This window comes from Oncorhynchus masou, chromosome 21 (assembly GCF_036934945.1).
Source record: "Oncorhynchus masou masou isolate Uvic2021 chromosome 21, UVic_Omas_1.1, whole genome shotgun sequence".
Classification (NCBI taxonomy): Eukaryota; Metazoa; Chordata; class Actinopteri; order Salmoniformes; family Salmonidae; genus Oncorhynchus; species Oncorhynchus masou.
In genome coordinates, this window is record NC_088232.1 from 3,484,941 (window position 1) to 3,501,747 (window position 16,807).

Here is a 16,807-nt window from a genome sequence, read left to right on the forward strand (position 1 = left end):
GTGTTGTTGGTGGAAATGACGTAGCTGTAACGGAGTAAATCCATCTAACGATTGTGATTGGTACTTAACTATGATAGTGTAACGACCCAAGAGCATGCTTTTGCGGCACAGTCGATAGCGCGCCGGACCTGGGGCTCGAAGGACGAGACCTGCTTCCTGCTGATACATTACAATATTTCATTTTTTGTTTGTTTAAAAAACTATTATTCTAGTAAAAAAAGTCGGCCTACACAGAGCAGTCTAACGAATCTAATGAAAACCATTTGACTTTTATTTTTACAAAAAAATCTGCAGTGCATTGCTTTGTTTCTTCTAACACATTAACGGTAGCTAACCAGAATTGTTTTGCTTTCAAATACAGACAGTAAAGACGACGTTTTTACATGGATTTAGTTAGTTCAGCTTGTTTCATAAGTCGTCGTCAGTTTACCATCGACATTAAAACCAGAAGTCTACAAACAAAACTTTTACCGCCATCTAGCTACGAATGTGCTCTTATGAATCTTCCTTCTAGTTTTTCTGATTCACTTATCATGGCAACCAATCGCGGCAATTATGTTATTTACCCGGGCAAAACAAACTAAATACACAGCTAGCTAGCCAATTTGGCTAGCACTTCTACTCAAATATAAGGTAATTTATATTTTGTGCGTGGTATGTTTCAGTAACTGCAACAACGAGTCACCTCAACAAAATTTAACGTTCGCCTATAACATAGCAAGTAACTTGCTGGCAAGCTGTGTTGGTAGCTAGCCAACATGTAACGTTACATAGCTACATTGTTTGTTAGTTAGCTAGATTGTGTTTTATCCATTCGTTGTAAAAGAGTTAATGGAAGAATTGTTGTGGTAACGTTACCTGTGTCATTTGCATCTTCAAGGTCCGCAATGATGTCAACCGGTGATTTGAAAGGATGTCTTCGGAAGCTGGATTCTCAACTACGGGCATTGAAGTACCCAAGAGAGGTCGACTATAATGGGTATGTTAGCTAGGTCATGGATAAAAAAAAAAGTGTGCCCGTGCTAACTAAACAATTGTGCCACGTTCCCAAACTTTTTGAGAGAAGGAGCCAGTTTATACAATCTGTCGGCACCTGTGTTGTGTTGGTTCAGTTGATGGCCACATGATGGCTCCACTATTCAGTCTTAGTTGCAGTGCAGGAGCTGTATGAACATTGGTGTCACTTTTACTTGCTTACGTTGGAGATATACATCCCCGTTGGAGATATACATCCCCATATACATACATGGATTTGAAATTATACAATGATGGAGTTTAAAGTGCAGACTGTCAGCTTTAATTTGAGTTTAGAAATGACCACACTTTTTGTACATAGGCCCTCCATTTTTGCTATCATTATTAGATAGATCTGAATGAATTGTGAATAATGATGTGAGAAAGTTAGATGCACAAATATCATACACCCCCAAAATGCTAATCTCCCCTGTTATTCTAATGGGAGAGGTTAGTATGTCTTGGGGGATGATATTTGTGAGAAACTTTGTCACTCATCATTATTTACAATTCATTCAGGACGATCTGTAATCATTGTAGCATCCACATGAATGTATGTGTTTTTAGAAGCATATTATATTCTTACTTACAGTAAAATTTACTCAAATGACACACTACATTATTTACCATTAATTTCTATTGGGCACAAAATAATCTGAAACACAACCAAAACAAACAGCAAATGCATCCAACAAGTTTGTAGAGTCACAAGCTTGACGTAATCATTGCACGCTAGGAATATGGGATCAAATACTAAACTTTTGACTACTTTAATACACACAAGTTAATTTGTCTAAAATACTTTTGTTCCCCTGAAATGGGGGGTCTATATGAAATTACCCTCAAATTAAAGCTAAGTCTGCATTTATAACTTCCTAGTCAAATCCTAAGTATTGGAGTACAGTGCCAAAACAACAACAAATGTGTCACTGTCCCAATACTATACCAAACATTAAGAACACCTTCTTAATACTGAGTTGCCCTCAGAGCCTCAATTCATCGGGACATGACTCTACAAGGTGTCAAGTGTTTCACAGGGATGCTGGCCCATGTTGACTCCAATGCTTCCCACAGTTTTTTTTCAAGTTGACCTGTCTTGATACAAACAGGAAACTGTTGAGTGTGAAAAACCCAGCAGTGTTGCAGTCAGCAGTGTTGCAGTCCTTAACAAAAACTGGTGCGCCACGCACCTACTAACATACCCCGTTAAAAGGAACTGAAATATGTTTGATTGGTGGAGTGCTGCAGAGATGGTTGTCCTTCTGGAAGGTTCTCCCATCTGTCAGTGACCATCGGGTTCTTGGTCACCTCCCTAACCAAGGCCCTTCTCCACAGATTGCTCTGTTTGGCTTGGCGGCCAGCTCTAGAAAGAGTCTTGGTGATTACAAACTTTATCAATTTAAGAATGATGGAGGCCATTGTATTCTTGTGGACCTTAAATGCTGCAGACATTTTTTTGGTACCCTTCTCCAGATCTGTGCCTCGACACAATCCTGTCTCGGCTTTCTAAGGAAAATCTCTTTGACCTCATTGCTTCGTTGTTGCTCTGACATGGACTGTCAACTGTGGGACCGTATATAGACAGGTGTGTGCCTTTCCAAAGCATGTCCAATCAATTGAATTTACCACAGGTGGACTCCAATCAAGTTGTAGAATCATCAAGGATGATCGATGGAAACAGGATGCACCTGAGCTCAATTTCAAGTCTCATAGCAAAGGGTCTGAATACTTACAGTATGTAAATAAGGTATTTCTGTTATTTATTTTGAATAAATTCGCAAACATTTCTACATTTTTCTTTGTCATTATGGGGTATTGTATGTAGATTTCTGAAGAAAATGTTTTATTTAATCCATTTTGGAATAAGGCTGTAACGTAACAATGTGGAAAAAGTCAAGGGGTCTGAATACTTTCCGAAGGCACCGTACATACTCACTCACCGGGCAGTTTTAGCTACACCCGTCTAGTACTGGGTCGGACCCCCTTTTGCCTCCAGAATACACTGAATTCTTCGGGGCATGGATTCTACAAGTCGGAAACGTTACACATTACGATGGCGTCATGCTGTTGCTGCAGATTGTACGGCGGTACACCACTGCAACCAGCCTGTGCTGTTGACATCAGGCAGGGTACATAGACTCTGCCATCAGTATGATGCAACATCCCATCTGGTTTGGGCTTAGTGGGACTATCATTTGTTTTCAACAGGACAATAACCCAAAACACCTCCAGGCTGTGTAAGGGCTATTTGACAAAGTAGAGTGATGGAACACTGCATCAGTTGACTTGTCCTCCACAATCACCTGACCTCAACCCAAATGAGATGGTTTGGGATGAGTTGGACCGCAGAGTGAAGGAAAAGCAGCCAACAAGTGCTCAGCATATGTGGGAACTCCTTCAAGACTGTTGGAAATGTATTTCAGGTGAAGCTGGTTGAGAGAATGCTAAGAGTGTGCAAAGCTGTCCTCAAGGCAAAGGGTGGCTACTTTGAAGAATCTCAAATATAAGAAATATTTTGATTTGTTTCACACTGTTTTGGTTACTACATGATTCCATATGTGTTATGTCATAGTTTTGATTTCTTCACTATTATTCTACAAATATTCTAAATATTAACCATCCATGCATTATCTAATAATGTTTTGGGCAGACGAGACCTTGAAGGAGAGGCAGGTGTGTATATGGTAGCATTTCTCATGATTTAACATTTTGTTCCACCATGAGCCTAATTTCCGATGATCCCGTTGTTATGATGAGCATATCTGACCGGGTCTTTATCCAGGTTGTGGGGTCACGGATTTCTATGGCCTTTGCCCATTACACTGTATTTGGCTTCAAAGTGCCAACACATTGCAAGTGTGATGACATATGGAACTTGTGATGAATTAAGAATGACAATTTAAGCTAGAATGAATATTATCAACAGTCTGTATGATGTTCTTGTGTGCTATAGGCAAACCTGCTCTGTAGTGTAGGATAAGGTAACGAGACTGAATGTGTCCCATATGGGACCCTATTCCCCAGATAGTGTACTACTCTTGCGTGCTATTGGCTCCGTTTAAAAAATAAAATAAAAAAAGGGAAAAAAAGTGCACTATATAGGGTGCTATTTGTGACAGACTAAATGATTTGGCTGGAAGACAGACTAAACATATGTAGTCCTATAAACATCCAGATTGGGGCTGTAGTCACGGGTACAGTTCATGGTCTGGGTTTGTTTTGAAGTCTCCGACAGGCGGCAGAGGGGGTTGTACGGAGCCCTGCTCGACGATAACTCGGTTTGTAAACATGCTTTACATTAACCAGCCGTGGGTCCCCCTCTGACGAGGACCCCCAGTCTGCACACCTGATGAGCAGGGAAGCAGTGATTCATTTTGAAGTGAAGAGCATCAAACACAATATGCTTGTGGGCAATTTTAAAAATTATGTGGCTCAAATACAATTTTCTGTGGATGTGAGACAATTTAAATCAGGAGACAAAGGTTGGCCTTTTAAAACATTTTTTTTTATCGAACTCGTTTGGGTTCCATTGATATCAAAATGTGTGTTGGGCTGAGTTTAGACAGGCAGCTCAATTCTCATATTTTTTTCCACTAATTGGTCTTGACCAATCACATCAGATCTTTATCAGAGCTGATCTGATTGGTCAAAAGCCTATTTTCTTTTGTTGGAAAATTGGTCTACCTGTCTGAACAAAGCATTATTGTCGTATATTTTTAAGCCTAAATGATACTAATACATATGAAAACAGTAGTACACATTGTAAAACACAATCTATGCTCTATCTCTACAGCTTGGCCAAAGGGGATCCTTCTGCCTTTCTCCCCATAGTGAGTTATGCATTCATCTCCTATTCACCACACCTTGCTGAACACCTGGTGCGCTTCGGAGTGGAACTCACTGGGAAGAACGACCTACGTTTTATCGAATGCATCTACAAGGTAAATCCACACATTGATTCTATTGTGTTCTTTAAACATTTTTTATATATTAAGGGTAATCATGTACAGTACCTGTCAAAAGTTTGGACACATACTCATTCAAGGGTGTTCTTTATTTGGACTATTTTCCACAATATAGAATAATAGTGAAGACATCCAAACTATGAAATAACACACATGGAATAATGTAGTAACCAAAAGAGTGTTAAACAAATCAAATTATATTTTAGATTCTTCAAAGTAGCCTGGACTCGAACCCAGAATCTCTAGTGGCATAGCTAGCACTGCGATGCACTGCCTTAAACCACTGCGCAACTCGGGAGGCCCACGGCTGGTAAACTCTAATGAACTTATCCTCTGCAGCAGAGGTAATTCTGGGTCTTCCTTTCCTGTGTCGGTCCTCCTGAGAGCCAGTTTCATCATAGTGCTTGATTGTTTTTGCGACTCCACTTGAAGAAACGTTCAAAGTTCTTCAATTTTTCCAGATTGACTGACCTTCATGTCTTAAAGTAATGATGGACTGTCATTTCTCTTTGCCTATTTGAGCTGTTATTGCCATAATATGGACTCGGCTTTTTATCAAATAGGGTTATCTTCTGTATACCAACCCTATCTTGTCACAACACTACTGATTGGCTCAAACGCATGCCAAGAGTGTGCAAAGCTGTCATTAAGGCAGGGTAGCTACTTTGAAAAATTTCAAATTTTAAATCTACATTGGTTACTACATGACTCCATATGTGTTATTTCATAGTTTTTGATGTCTTGACTATTATTCTACATTGTGGAAAATAGTAAAAACTAAGAAAAACCCTTGAATGACTAGGTGTGTCCAAACTTTTGATTGGTACTGTAGGTTAACATGTTTCTGTGACATAGCCTTAGCATTTAAGGATCATCACGCACAGTGGAGGGATTTTACTCCATAGGTCTCCATTAGTACGGTAGGAAGAAGACGCTGAGCGTAATACTAGAACACTGTGTTTTAAACAAACATCTTTTGTGATGAAATCATGTTTTTGAATGTATCCCCGCCCCCCCCTGCAGCAATCCCACATCCTGACCTAGACCTACCCGTTTGAGAAACACATTGGCATCACTCCCCAGTTGACTGTATCTCCCAGGCTCGTTCCTTCATGCCCTCCCCATGATTTAACGCTCTGTTCATTCACTGAGTGCTGGGATCTTTCCTGGGTCCTACTTTTCCCCACCACCGCTCTCCCCATGTGGCCCCATGCAGTGTCGTCTCCCTAACACGGAACAGTTTCTCCCAATAGCAGGGACTCCCCTCTAGATCCCCTCTCTCATACATCACAGTTATCGTCGTAATGGTTCAAAATGGCAAAGTGTTTCCAGTTGTTTCCTCACAGGCACTCGCACACTGTGACTTCAGTTTATTCCTTGGGGTCTCCTGAGGCCAACGGCTGTCTACCCAGACACTCTGCTGTGGTTTAACCCCTTCAAGCTTGAGCTGAACCGCAATATCTCCCCCTAATACACACACATGGAAGACATTGGCATTGCATCACTCACTACCAATAAAGTCCTTTTGAAACAGTGCAGGATTTCCCCTGTAGAAGTGAAAGGTAGGCTGCATGTGGGATTCCTTTTCATTCATGTGGTGCTCAAATGACATGAATGCAGTCTTAAAGTAGTCTAGGAATTCCATTAATTCTTATCTATGGGAAATGGTATTGGCCTTCACTGTCGGAATTCCTTTTTTCATGATATTGTGCTTGGTCAGGTCAAGGCTAAGCCATTTCCTTCATCTCACGTTCTAATATTACAGCTCCTCTCTCATCACAACCAACCGAGGACTTGGAAGGAATGACTTGTGTAAATGGATCAGGGGTTTTCCAGTCTTTTTGTTGAGGCTGTAGTATAGCCTCTGTTAACCCTTCTGGTTCTGATAGCAGGGTTTTCACTGAGCGGGCCCAGATCTGCAGCATCTTTATTTAAAAACACTCTGGTGTTTCCTTCCAGCTGGCAACCAGTGGTCGGCAGCACAGCGTCCTTGAGCAATTGTTTTATAAAGTGTTACATGAAATCCTGATTCCTGCGGTGAACACAGGAACTCCATGTTGGTCCAAGTTCTCATCTCGGATCAGAATCCCCTCTTCTGTTCTCTGAGCGCTGAGGCCGCAGGCCAGCTATCTGCCTCTCACAGCATCGGTTCATTTTCGCGAGAGAGGAGAGGGAGACCGAAAAGGACAAGGAAGAGCGAGACCCTCTGTGCGATGGCTGGCGCCCAGTCACTGCTTCGCCTGGCTGGCACACACACACACACTGACACCCGCTCCATACACACACACACACACAAAAATATGGGAGACAGATTGGGCCGACACCAGCAGCATTTCATACAGAAGAAATGCAGAAAGGAGACAAGCCATTTGCTCTGCGTTATAGTGGGTGACCTCCTGTCATACCTACTGCCATCTTTCCCTGAACTCATGTCAACTATAGTGAGTTTTACAATTATCAGTAGAATGTTTGGATTTGTGATGTTTTCCAGCTCCTATTATTCCCTTTTCGTGTGAATGAAGTGTATCGAGGCAAGGGATACACGTCATATTTAGGAAGGGAAAACAAACTCCTTATACATTTAAAGTGATTACAAACAATTGGAAACTGTGTAGAAAATATCATGGATCTACATTTATACTGTTTCTTGACTGTGTCCAGCTTACTAATAATCATTCAAATGAAACCTAGACAGTCAGGTAGCATCAAATTGCAAAAGCATTGGATTACAGGACAATTTCTTTGCACGTTTTGATGGTGAAGAAATGAACACATTTTCAGTGTGACCCTCTGGACCTTCTTGAAGAACGAATGTGTCCCCCGGCGTAAAATGAGGTTAAAACCCCTGTACCAGATACTTTGCAATGTGATCTTCAATGACAATTCAATGAGTATTGTTTTGATCTTTGCATTTTTTACTGTTTGAATGAAGAAAACATGGTGTATTTTAGATTTGACACAATTTTTCAGCAGGGACAATTCAGCCGTGTGTGTGTGTCATACTGTCTATTGTTCACCCACATCTAGGTACTGCGGGATCTCTTCCACTACAAACCTGTCCTGACCAAGCAGCAGTTCCTCCAGTTTGGCTATGCAGAAAGAAAGACCTGCATCCTCTGTGATGTCATCGCCTTCGCCCTGCAGAAACACAAAGAGCTCAGCAAAGGCAACAAGGTCAGTCAGTCTCCCTCAGCTTTGACGAGCCTCGAGAAAAGCGTGTCATCAACGACATGATAATGATGATACGGTATTCACGTTTCAATTAACTATTGCACCCTCTTGATCAGAACATGTCTGTATTGTAGTAGAGAATGTGTTCTCAGTAGCCTACCTGGTAAAAGAAAACGTTCATGTATTGCATCTGTGTGTGTTGCAGCCAAAGCCGAGGCCGCATTTTCAGGCCTTGTGTTCAGACTCCAAAAGTGAGGCTCTCCCATTTCAGGCTGAAACAATGAACCCCATGGCCACCAAAGTAAGTCTTTGCCAAGGACATGACAGTGTAGACCAACAGACCTGTTCAGCTCTCTACACTTTATCAAAGAGGCCTGAGCTAGCCTAGTTAAGTAAAGGTTAAAGAAAACATTTTAAAATGATAAAATAGACCATTGTGACGCTGCATGAGTACATGGCCCGGCCTTAACATGACGAGGTGAGATGGTTCTTTCCCACAGTTGTCCCTAAGCAGGCCACTAGTGGAGAGACACATTGGTGGTGACTCCTGGCTCTCCTCTCGTAGAACCTCAGATATTGAAGAGTCTGAGGAAGAGGAGGAGGAGGAGGGGCTGGGACTGGAGGAGGTCCAGAACCAAGCACCTACAGTCCCTCAAACAGTGAGTACCAGCATACTTCTCCACAATATAAGCACAGACACACACACAGCCTTTCTCTCTGTAACACACATCACTAAAGTGACACACACACACACAGACTGGATTGTGACCACCCTTCCAGGACCTGGTGGTGGAGGGGAGGCTGGCAGTGCTGGAGGCCCAGCTGTTGCAGGTCCAGACCCGACTGGGGGGGCTCTCGGCCCTGGAGCAGAGGCTGGAGCTTCTAGAGAAGGCCTCGGCCGGGAGGATCACTATAGACAAGCACCAGTGGGAGAACCTGGAGAGCAGAGTGCTACTGCTGGAGACCAAACTGACCCTCTCCACAGCCACGGCCCAGGTAGGCTCTTTGTGTGTGTGTCCCTATCCACTGCAAATTGATTCTTGGATACTGTGTGTCAGCCAAGGCCCAGGTAGGAAGGGATCTCTACACCACATCTGTCCGATCTGGAGACTCTTCTAGAGAACTCTCCCTACCTCTATCCAATGACAAGTAGAAGCAGATGTTGAACTAATGATGTCAGTCCATTCCAGAATGTCTACTGTATCTCTGTTTGCTGATTAAAGATGGAAAAATGTACAGCTTTCAAGGTTGTTTTTTTCCCCTCTAGGAGTCATCGTCACTTATCAATGGAGGTTGGAGTCATCACGTGGCGGATAATGCTACAGAAGTCACGGGTTAGAACTGATTTTGACAATAAAAGTATCTTAGATATTTATGAGGCCATCGTATACAACAACTGAAATACAGTAATAGAAAGATCAAATTCCCAGTGTGATAGAAGTTCAACTGATGCTCACATACCCTTACAGAGTCAAGACCCAGTCTTCCAGAGAGCCTCCTACACAACTCTGGCTGTGAGCGTCCTCAGTCCTCCACCACTTCCGCAAGCTATCCCATCACCCCCTGTGTGACAACGGCACCCCCAGAGGTAATGGCAGATATTACAAGTGTGTGTGTATATATCTATATCTATATCAGTGCCTTGCGAAAGTATTCGGCCCCCTTGAACTTTGCGACCTTTTGCCACATTTCAGGCTTCAAACATAAAGATATAAAACTGTATTTTTTTGTGAAGAATCAACAAGTGGGACACAATCATGAAGTGGAACGACATTTATTGGATATTTCAAAAGAAATTAACAAATCAAAAACTAAAAATTGGGCGTGCAAAATGATTCAGCCCCCTTAAGTTAATACTTTGTAGCGCCACCTTTTGCTGCGACTGCAGCTGTAAGTCGCTTGGGGTATGTCTATCAGTTTTGCACATCGAGAGACTGAAATTTTTTCCCATTCCTCCTTGCAAAACAGCTCGAGCTCAGTGAGGTTGGATGGAGAGCATTTGTGAACAGCAGTTTTCCAGTTCTTTCCACAGATTCTCGATTGGATTCAGGTCTGGACTTTGACTTGGCCATTCTAACACCTGGATATGTTTATTTTTGAACAATTCCATTGTAGATTTTGCTTTATGTTTTGGATCATTGTCTTGTTGGAAGACAAATCTCTGTCCCTGTCTCAGGTCTTTTGCAGACTCCATCAGGTTTTCTTCCAGAATGGTCCTGTATTTGGCTCCATCCATCTTCCCATCAATTTTAACCATCTTCCCTGTCCCTGCTGAAGAAAAGCAGGCCCAAACCATGATGCTGCCACCACCATGTTTGACAGTGGGAATGGTGTGTTCAGGGTGATGCGCTGTGTTGCTTTTACGCCAAACATAACGTTTTGCATTGTTGCCAAAAAGTTCAATTTTGGTTTCATCTGACCAGAGCACCTTCTTCCACATGTTTGGTGTGTCTCCCAGGTGGCTTGTGGCAAACTTTAAACGGCACTTTTTATGGATATCTTTAAGAAATGGCTTTCTTCTTGCCACTCTTCCATAAAGGCCAGATTTGTGCAATATACGACTGATTGTTGTCCTATGGACAGAGTCTCCCACCTCAGCTGTAGATCTCTGCAGTTCATCCAGAGTGATCATGGGCCTCTTGGCTGCATCTCTGATCAGTCTTCTCCTTGTATGAGCTGAAAGTTTAGAGGGACGGCCAGGTCTTGGTAGATTTGCAGTGGTCTGATACTCCTTCCATTTCAATATTATCGCTTGCACAGTGCTCCTTGGGATGTTTAAAGCTTGGGAAATCTTTTTGTATCCAAATCCGGCTTTAAACTTCTTCACAACAGTATCTCGGACCTGCCTGGTGTGTTCCTTGTTCTTCATGATGCTCTCTGCGCTTTTAACGGACCTCTGAGACTATCACAGTGCAGGTGCATTTATACAGAAACTTGATTACACACATGTGGATTGTATTTATCATCATTAGTCATTTAGGTCAACATTGGATCATTCAGAGATCCTCACTGAACTTCTGGAGAGAGTTTGCTGCACTGAAAGTAAAGGGGCTGAATAATTTTGCATGCCCAATTTTTGATTTGTTAAAAAAGTTTGAAATATCCAATAAATGTCGTTCCACTTCATGATTGTGTCCCACTTGTTGATTCTTCACAAAAAAATACAGTTTTATATCTTTGTTTGAAGCCTGAAATGTGGCAAAAGGTCGCAAAGTTCAAGGGGGCCGAATACTTTCGCAAGGCACTGTATATATACATATATATACTGCTCAAAAAAATAAAGGGAACACTTAAACAACACAATGTAACTCCAAGTCAATCACACTTCTGTGAAATCAAACTGTCTACTGAGGAAGCAACACTGATTGACAATAAATTTCACATGCTGTTGTGCAAATGGAATAGACAGGTGGAAATTATAGGCAATTAGCAAGACACCCCCAATAAAGGAGTGGTTCTGCTGGTGGTGACCACAGACCACTTCTCAGTTCCTATGCTTCCTGGCAGATGTTTTGGTCACTTTTGAATGCTGGCGGTGCTTTCACTCTAGTGGTAGCATGAGACGGAGTCTACAACCCACACAAGTGGCTCAGGTAGTACAGCTCATCCAGGATGGCACATCAATGCGAGCTGTGGCAAGAAGGTTTGCTGTGTCTGTCAGCGTAGTGTCCAGAGCATGGAGGCGCTACCAGAAGACAGGCTAGTACATCAGGAGACTTGGAGGAGGCCGTAGGAGGGCAACAACCCAGCAGCAGGACCGCTACCTTCGACTTTGTGCAAGGAGGAGCATTGCCAGAGCCCTGCAAAATGACTTCCAGCAGGCCACAAATGTGCATGTGTCTGCTCAAACAGGTTAGGGTTCCTCCTAATGCAAGACAATGCTAGACATCATGTGGCTGGAGTGTGTCAGCAGTTCCTGCAAGAGGAAGGCATTGATGCTATGGACTGGCCCGCCCATTCCCCAGACCTGAATCCAATTGAGTACATCTGGGACATCATGTCTCGCTCCATCCACCAACGCCACGTTGCACCACAGACTGTCCAGGAGTTGGCGGATGCTTTAGTCCAGGTCTGGGAGGAGATCCCTCAGGAGACCATCCGCCACATCATCAGGTGCATGCCCAGGCATTGTAGGGAGGTCATACAGGCATGTGGAGGCCACACACACTACTGAGCCTCATTTTGACTTGTTTTAAGGACATTACATCAAAGTTGGATCAGATCGGCGGGGGCGTATGCCTTATGGCTAACGAGACATGGTGTGATGAAAGAAACATACAGGAACTCAAATCCTTCTGTTCACCTGATTTAGAATTCCTCACAATCAAATGTAGACCGCATTATCTACCAAGAGAATTCTCTTCGATTATAATCACAGCCGTATATATCCCCCCCCCAAGCAGACACATCGATGGCTCTGAACAAACTTTATTTAACTCTTTGCAAACTGGAAACCATTTATCCGGAGGCTGCATTCATTGTTGCTGGGGATTTTAACAAGGCTAATCTGAAAACAAGACTCCCTAAATTTTACCAGCATATCGATTGCGCAACCAGGGGTGGAAAAACCTTGGATCATTGTTACTCCAACTTCTGCAACGCATATAAGGCCCTGCCCCGCCCCCCTTTCGGAAAAGCTGACCACGACTCCATTTTGCTGATCCCTACCTACAGACAGAAACTAAAACTAGAGGCTCCCACGCTGAGGTCTGTCCAACGCTGGTCCGACCAAGCTGACTCCACACTCCAAGACTGCTTCCATCACGTGGACTGGGACATGTTTCGTATTGCGTCAGATAACAACATTGACGAATACGCTGATTCGGTGTGCGAGTTCATTAGAACGTGCGTTGAAGATGTCGTTCCCATAGCAACGATTAAAACATTCCCTAACCAGAAACCGTGGATTGATGGCAGCATTCGCGTGAAACTGAAAGCGCGAACCACTGCTTTTAATCAGGGCAAGGTGTTTGGTAACATGACCGAATACAAACAGTGCAGCTATTCCCTCCGCAAGGCTATCAAACAAGCTAAGCGTCAGTACAGAGACAAAGTATAATCTCAATTCAACGGCTCAGACACGAGGCATGTGGCAGGGTCTACAGTCAATCACGGACTACAGGAAGAAATCCAGTCACGGACCAGGATGTCTTGCTCCCAGACTTTTTTGCCCGCTTTGAGGACAATACAGTGCCACTGACACGGCCTGCAACGAAAACATGCGGTCTTTCCTTCACTGCAGCCGAGGTGAGTAAGACATTTAAACGTGTTAACCCTCGCAAGGCTGCAGGCCCAGACGGCATCCCCAGCCGCGCCCTCAGAGCATGCACAGACCAGCTGGCCGGTGTGTTTACGGACATATTCAATCAATCCCTATACCAGTCTGCTGTTCCCACATGCGTCAAGAGGGCCACCATTGTTCCTGTTCCCAAGAAAGCTAAGGTAACTGAGCTAAACGACTACCGCCCCGTAGCACTCACTTCCGTCATCATGAAGTGCTTTGAGAGACTAGTCAAGGACCATATCATCTCCACCCTACCTGACACCCTAGACCCACTCCAATTTGCTTACCGCCCAAATAGGTCCACAGACGATGCAATCTCAACCACACTGCACACTGCCCTAACCCATCTGGACAAGAGGAATACCAATGTGAGAATGCTGTTCATCGACTACAGCTCGGCATTCAACACCATAGTACCCTCCAAGCTCGTCATCAAGCTCGAGACCCTGGGTCTCGACCCCGCCCTGTGCAACTGGGTACTGGACTTCCTGACGGGCCGCCCCAGGTGGTGAGGGTAGGTAACAACATCTCCTCTCCGCTGATCCTCAACACTGGGGCCCCACAAGGGTGCGTTCTGAGCCCTCTCCTGTACTCCCTGTTCACCCACGACTGCGTGGCCACGCACGCCTCCAACTCAATCATCAAGTTTGCGGACGACACAACAGTGGTAGGCTTGATTACCAACAACGACGAGACGGCCTACAGGGAGGAGGTGAGGGCCCTCGGAGTGTGGCGTCAGGAAAATAACCTCACACTCAACGTCAACAAAACTAAGGAGATGATTGTGGACTTCAGGAAACAGCAGAGGGAACACCCCCCTATCCACATCGATGGAACAGTAGTGGAGAGGGTAGTAAGTTTTAAGTTCATCGGCATACACATCACAGACAAACTGAATTGGTCCACTCACACAGACAGCATCGTGAAGAAGGCGCAGCAGCGCCTCTTCTACCTCAGGAGGCTGAAGAAATTCGGCTTGTCACCAAAAGCACTCACAAACTTCTACAGATGCACAATCGAGAGCATCCTGGCGGACTGTATCACCGCCTGGTACGGCAACTGCTCCGCCCTCAACCGTAAGGCTCTCCAGAGGGTAGTGAGGTCTGCACAACGCATCACCGGGGGCAAACTACCTGCCCTCCAGGACACCTACACCACCCGATGTTACAGGAAGGCCATAAAGATCATCAAGGACATCAACCACCTGAGCCACTGCCTGTTCACCCGCTATCATCCAGAAGGCGAGGTCAGTACAGGTGCATCAAAGCTGGAACCGAGAGACTGAAAAACAGCTTCTATCTCAAGGCCATCAGACTGTTAAACAGCCACCACTAACATTGAGTGGCTGCTGCCAACACACTGACACTGACTCAACTCCAGCCACTTTAATAATGGGAATTGATGGGAAATGATGTAAATATATCACTAGCCACTTTAAACAATGCTACCTTATATAATGTTACTTACCCTACATTATTCATCTCATATGCATACGTATATACTGTACTCTATATCATCGACTGCATCCTTATGTAAAACATGTATCACTAGCCACTTTAACCATGCCACTTTGTCTACATACTCATCTCATATGTATATACTGTACTCGATACCATCTACTGTATCTTACCTATGCTGCTCTGTACCATCACTCATTCATATATCCTTATGTACATATTCTTTATCCCCTTACACTGTGTATGAGACAGTAGTTAGGAATTGTTAGTTAGATTACTTGTTGGTTATTACTGCATTGTCGGAACTAGAAGCACAAGCATTTCGCTACACTCGCATTAACATCTGCTAACCATGTGTATGTGACAAATAAAATTTGATTTGATTTGAGCCTGTAATGTGGTTTTCCACTTTCATTTTGAGTGTGACTCCAAATCCAGACCTCCATGGGTTGATAAATTTGATTTCCATTGATAATTTTTGTGTGATTTTGTTTTCAGCACATTCAACTATGTAAAGAAAAAAGTATTTAATATGAATATTCCATTCATTCAGATCTAGGATGTGTTATTTTAGTGTTCCCTTTATTTTTTTTGAGCAGTGTATTTTTATATTAGGGCTGGATTCAATCAGTAGCATCGTGAAAGATCCACCTTAGAGGTCGATTGAAATTTTAAATGCAATGTTTGAGGAGACTTCGTTCATGGTAAACTCTGCATGTGCCGAAATGACCTTAGAATTTTTACGTGGATCTTCCACAATACGGATTAAATCAATCCCTTTGTTTTTCATTCATTCTTGACTCATTTTCTATAGGAGAATATGAAAGAGAGATTGGAAAGGATAGCCAACATGTAAGTAATGTAGATCTATGTTGTGCTCCCTCTGTTAACCAAGGCCAATACACCATCTACTGTATATAAAATAATACTGCATTTATGTTTAACTTCATTACGTTTTGTTCTTCTCCTTTGTTTTAGGATGAAAGACACTTCCAGCCTTTTAAGAAGTATAGAACCCTCAATGTAAATTCAGACTTAATATGTATTTTTGTAATTGATCTCTGGATTAGTATGCGAGTGATGAATAAAGGAATCATGGAAAAATATCGACTTGTGTTCACAATCCATTATATAGAGTACCAGTCAAAAGGTTGGACACATACTCATTAAAGGGTTTTTCTTAGTTTTGACTATTTTCTACATTGTAGAATAATAGTGAAGACATCAAGACTATGAAATAACACATGGAATCATGTAGTAACCAAAAAAGTGTTCAACAAATCAAAATATTTTAGATTCAAAGTAGCCACCCTGGCTTTATCCCAACCAGCTTCATGAGGTCGTCACCTGGAATGCATTTCAATTAACAGGTGTACCTTGTTAAGTTCTTGTGAAATTTCTTTCCTTAATACTGCGTTTGAGCCAATCAGTTGTGTTGTGACAAGGTAGGGGTGGTATACAGAAGATAACCCTATTTGATAAAAGGCCAAGTCCATATTATGGCAAGAACCGCTCAAATAAGCAAGGAGAAATGACAGTCCATCATTACTTTGACTGACCTTCATGTCTTAATCTGGAAAAGTGCAGTCGTAAAAACCATCAAGCGCTACAATGAAACTGGCTCTCATGAGGACCACCACAGGAAAGGAAGACCCAGAGTTACCTCTGCTGCAGAGGAGAAGTTCATTATAGAGTTACCAGCCTCAGAAATTGCAGCCCAAATAAATACTTCAGTGTTCAAGTAACAGACACATCTCAACAACTGTTCAGAGGAGACTGCGTGAATCAGGCCTTCATGGTCGAATTGCTGAAAAGAAACCACTACTAAAGCACACCAATAAGAAGACGAGACTTGCTTGGGCCAAGAAACACGACCAATGGACATTAAACCGGTGTAAATCTGTCACTTGGTCTGA

The 16,807-nt window shown here is 43.1% G+C and overlaps 1 protein-coding gene across 1 annotated transcript; it reads left to right on the top strand.

Annotated features, from left to right (window-relative positions):
* Positions 1 to 96: 96 nt before the first annotated feature.
* LOC135507592 (centrosomal protein of 44 kDa-like) lies at positions 97 to 15,989 on the top strand. The gene is made up of 11 exons (XM_064927132.1): positions 97 to 633; positions 881 to 979; positions 4,808 to 4,955; positions 8,007 to 8,153; positions 8,356 to 8,451; positions 8,651 to 8,809; positions 8,931 to 9,146; positions 9,418 to 9,484; positions 9,620 to 9,738; positions 15,706 to 15,743; positions 15,870 to 15,989. The coding sequence occupies exons 2-11, from the start codon at positions 888 to 890 to the stop codon at positions 15,916 to 15,918; spliced, it is 1,131 nt and encodes a 376-aa protein (XP_064783204.1). The 5' UTR covers positions 97 to 633; positions 881 to 887; the 3' UTR covers positions 15,919 to 15,989.
* The last annotated feature ends 818 nt before the right edge of the window (positions 15,990 to 16,807 follow it).

Bases quoted from the DNA above. Each gene is read 5' to 3' on its own strand.
- LOC135507592 (XM_064927132.1), top strand. From the start codon at position 888: ATGATGTCAACCGGTGATTTGAAAGGATGTCTTCGGAAGCTGGATTCT. The intron at 9,147-9,417 runs GTAGGCTCTTTG...TTTCCCCTCTAG, and splicing joins TCTCCACAGCCACGGCCCAG to GAGTCATCGTCACTTATCAA. The intron at 9,739-15,705 runs GTAATGGCAGAT...CATTTTCTATAG, and splicing joins TGACAACGGCACCCCCAGAG to GAGAATATGAAAGAGAGATT.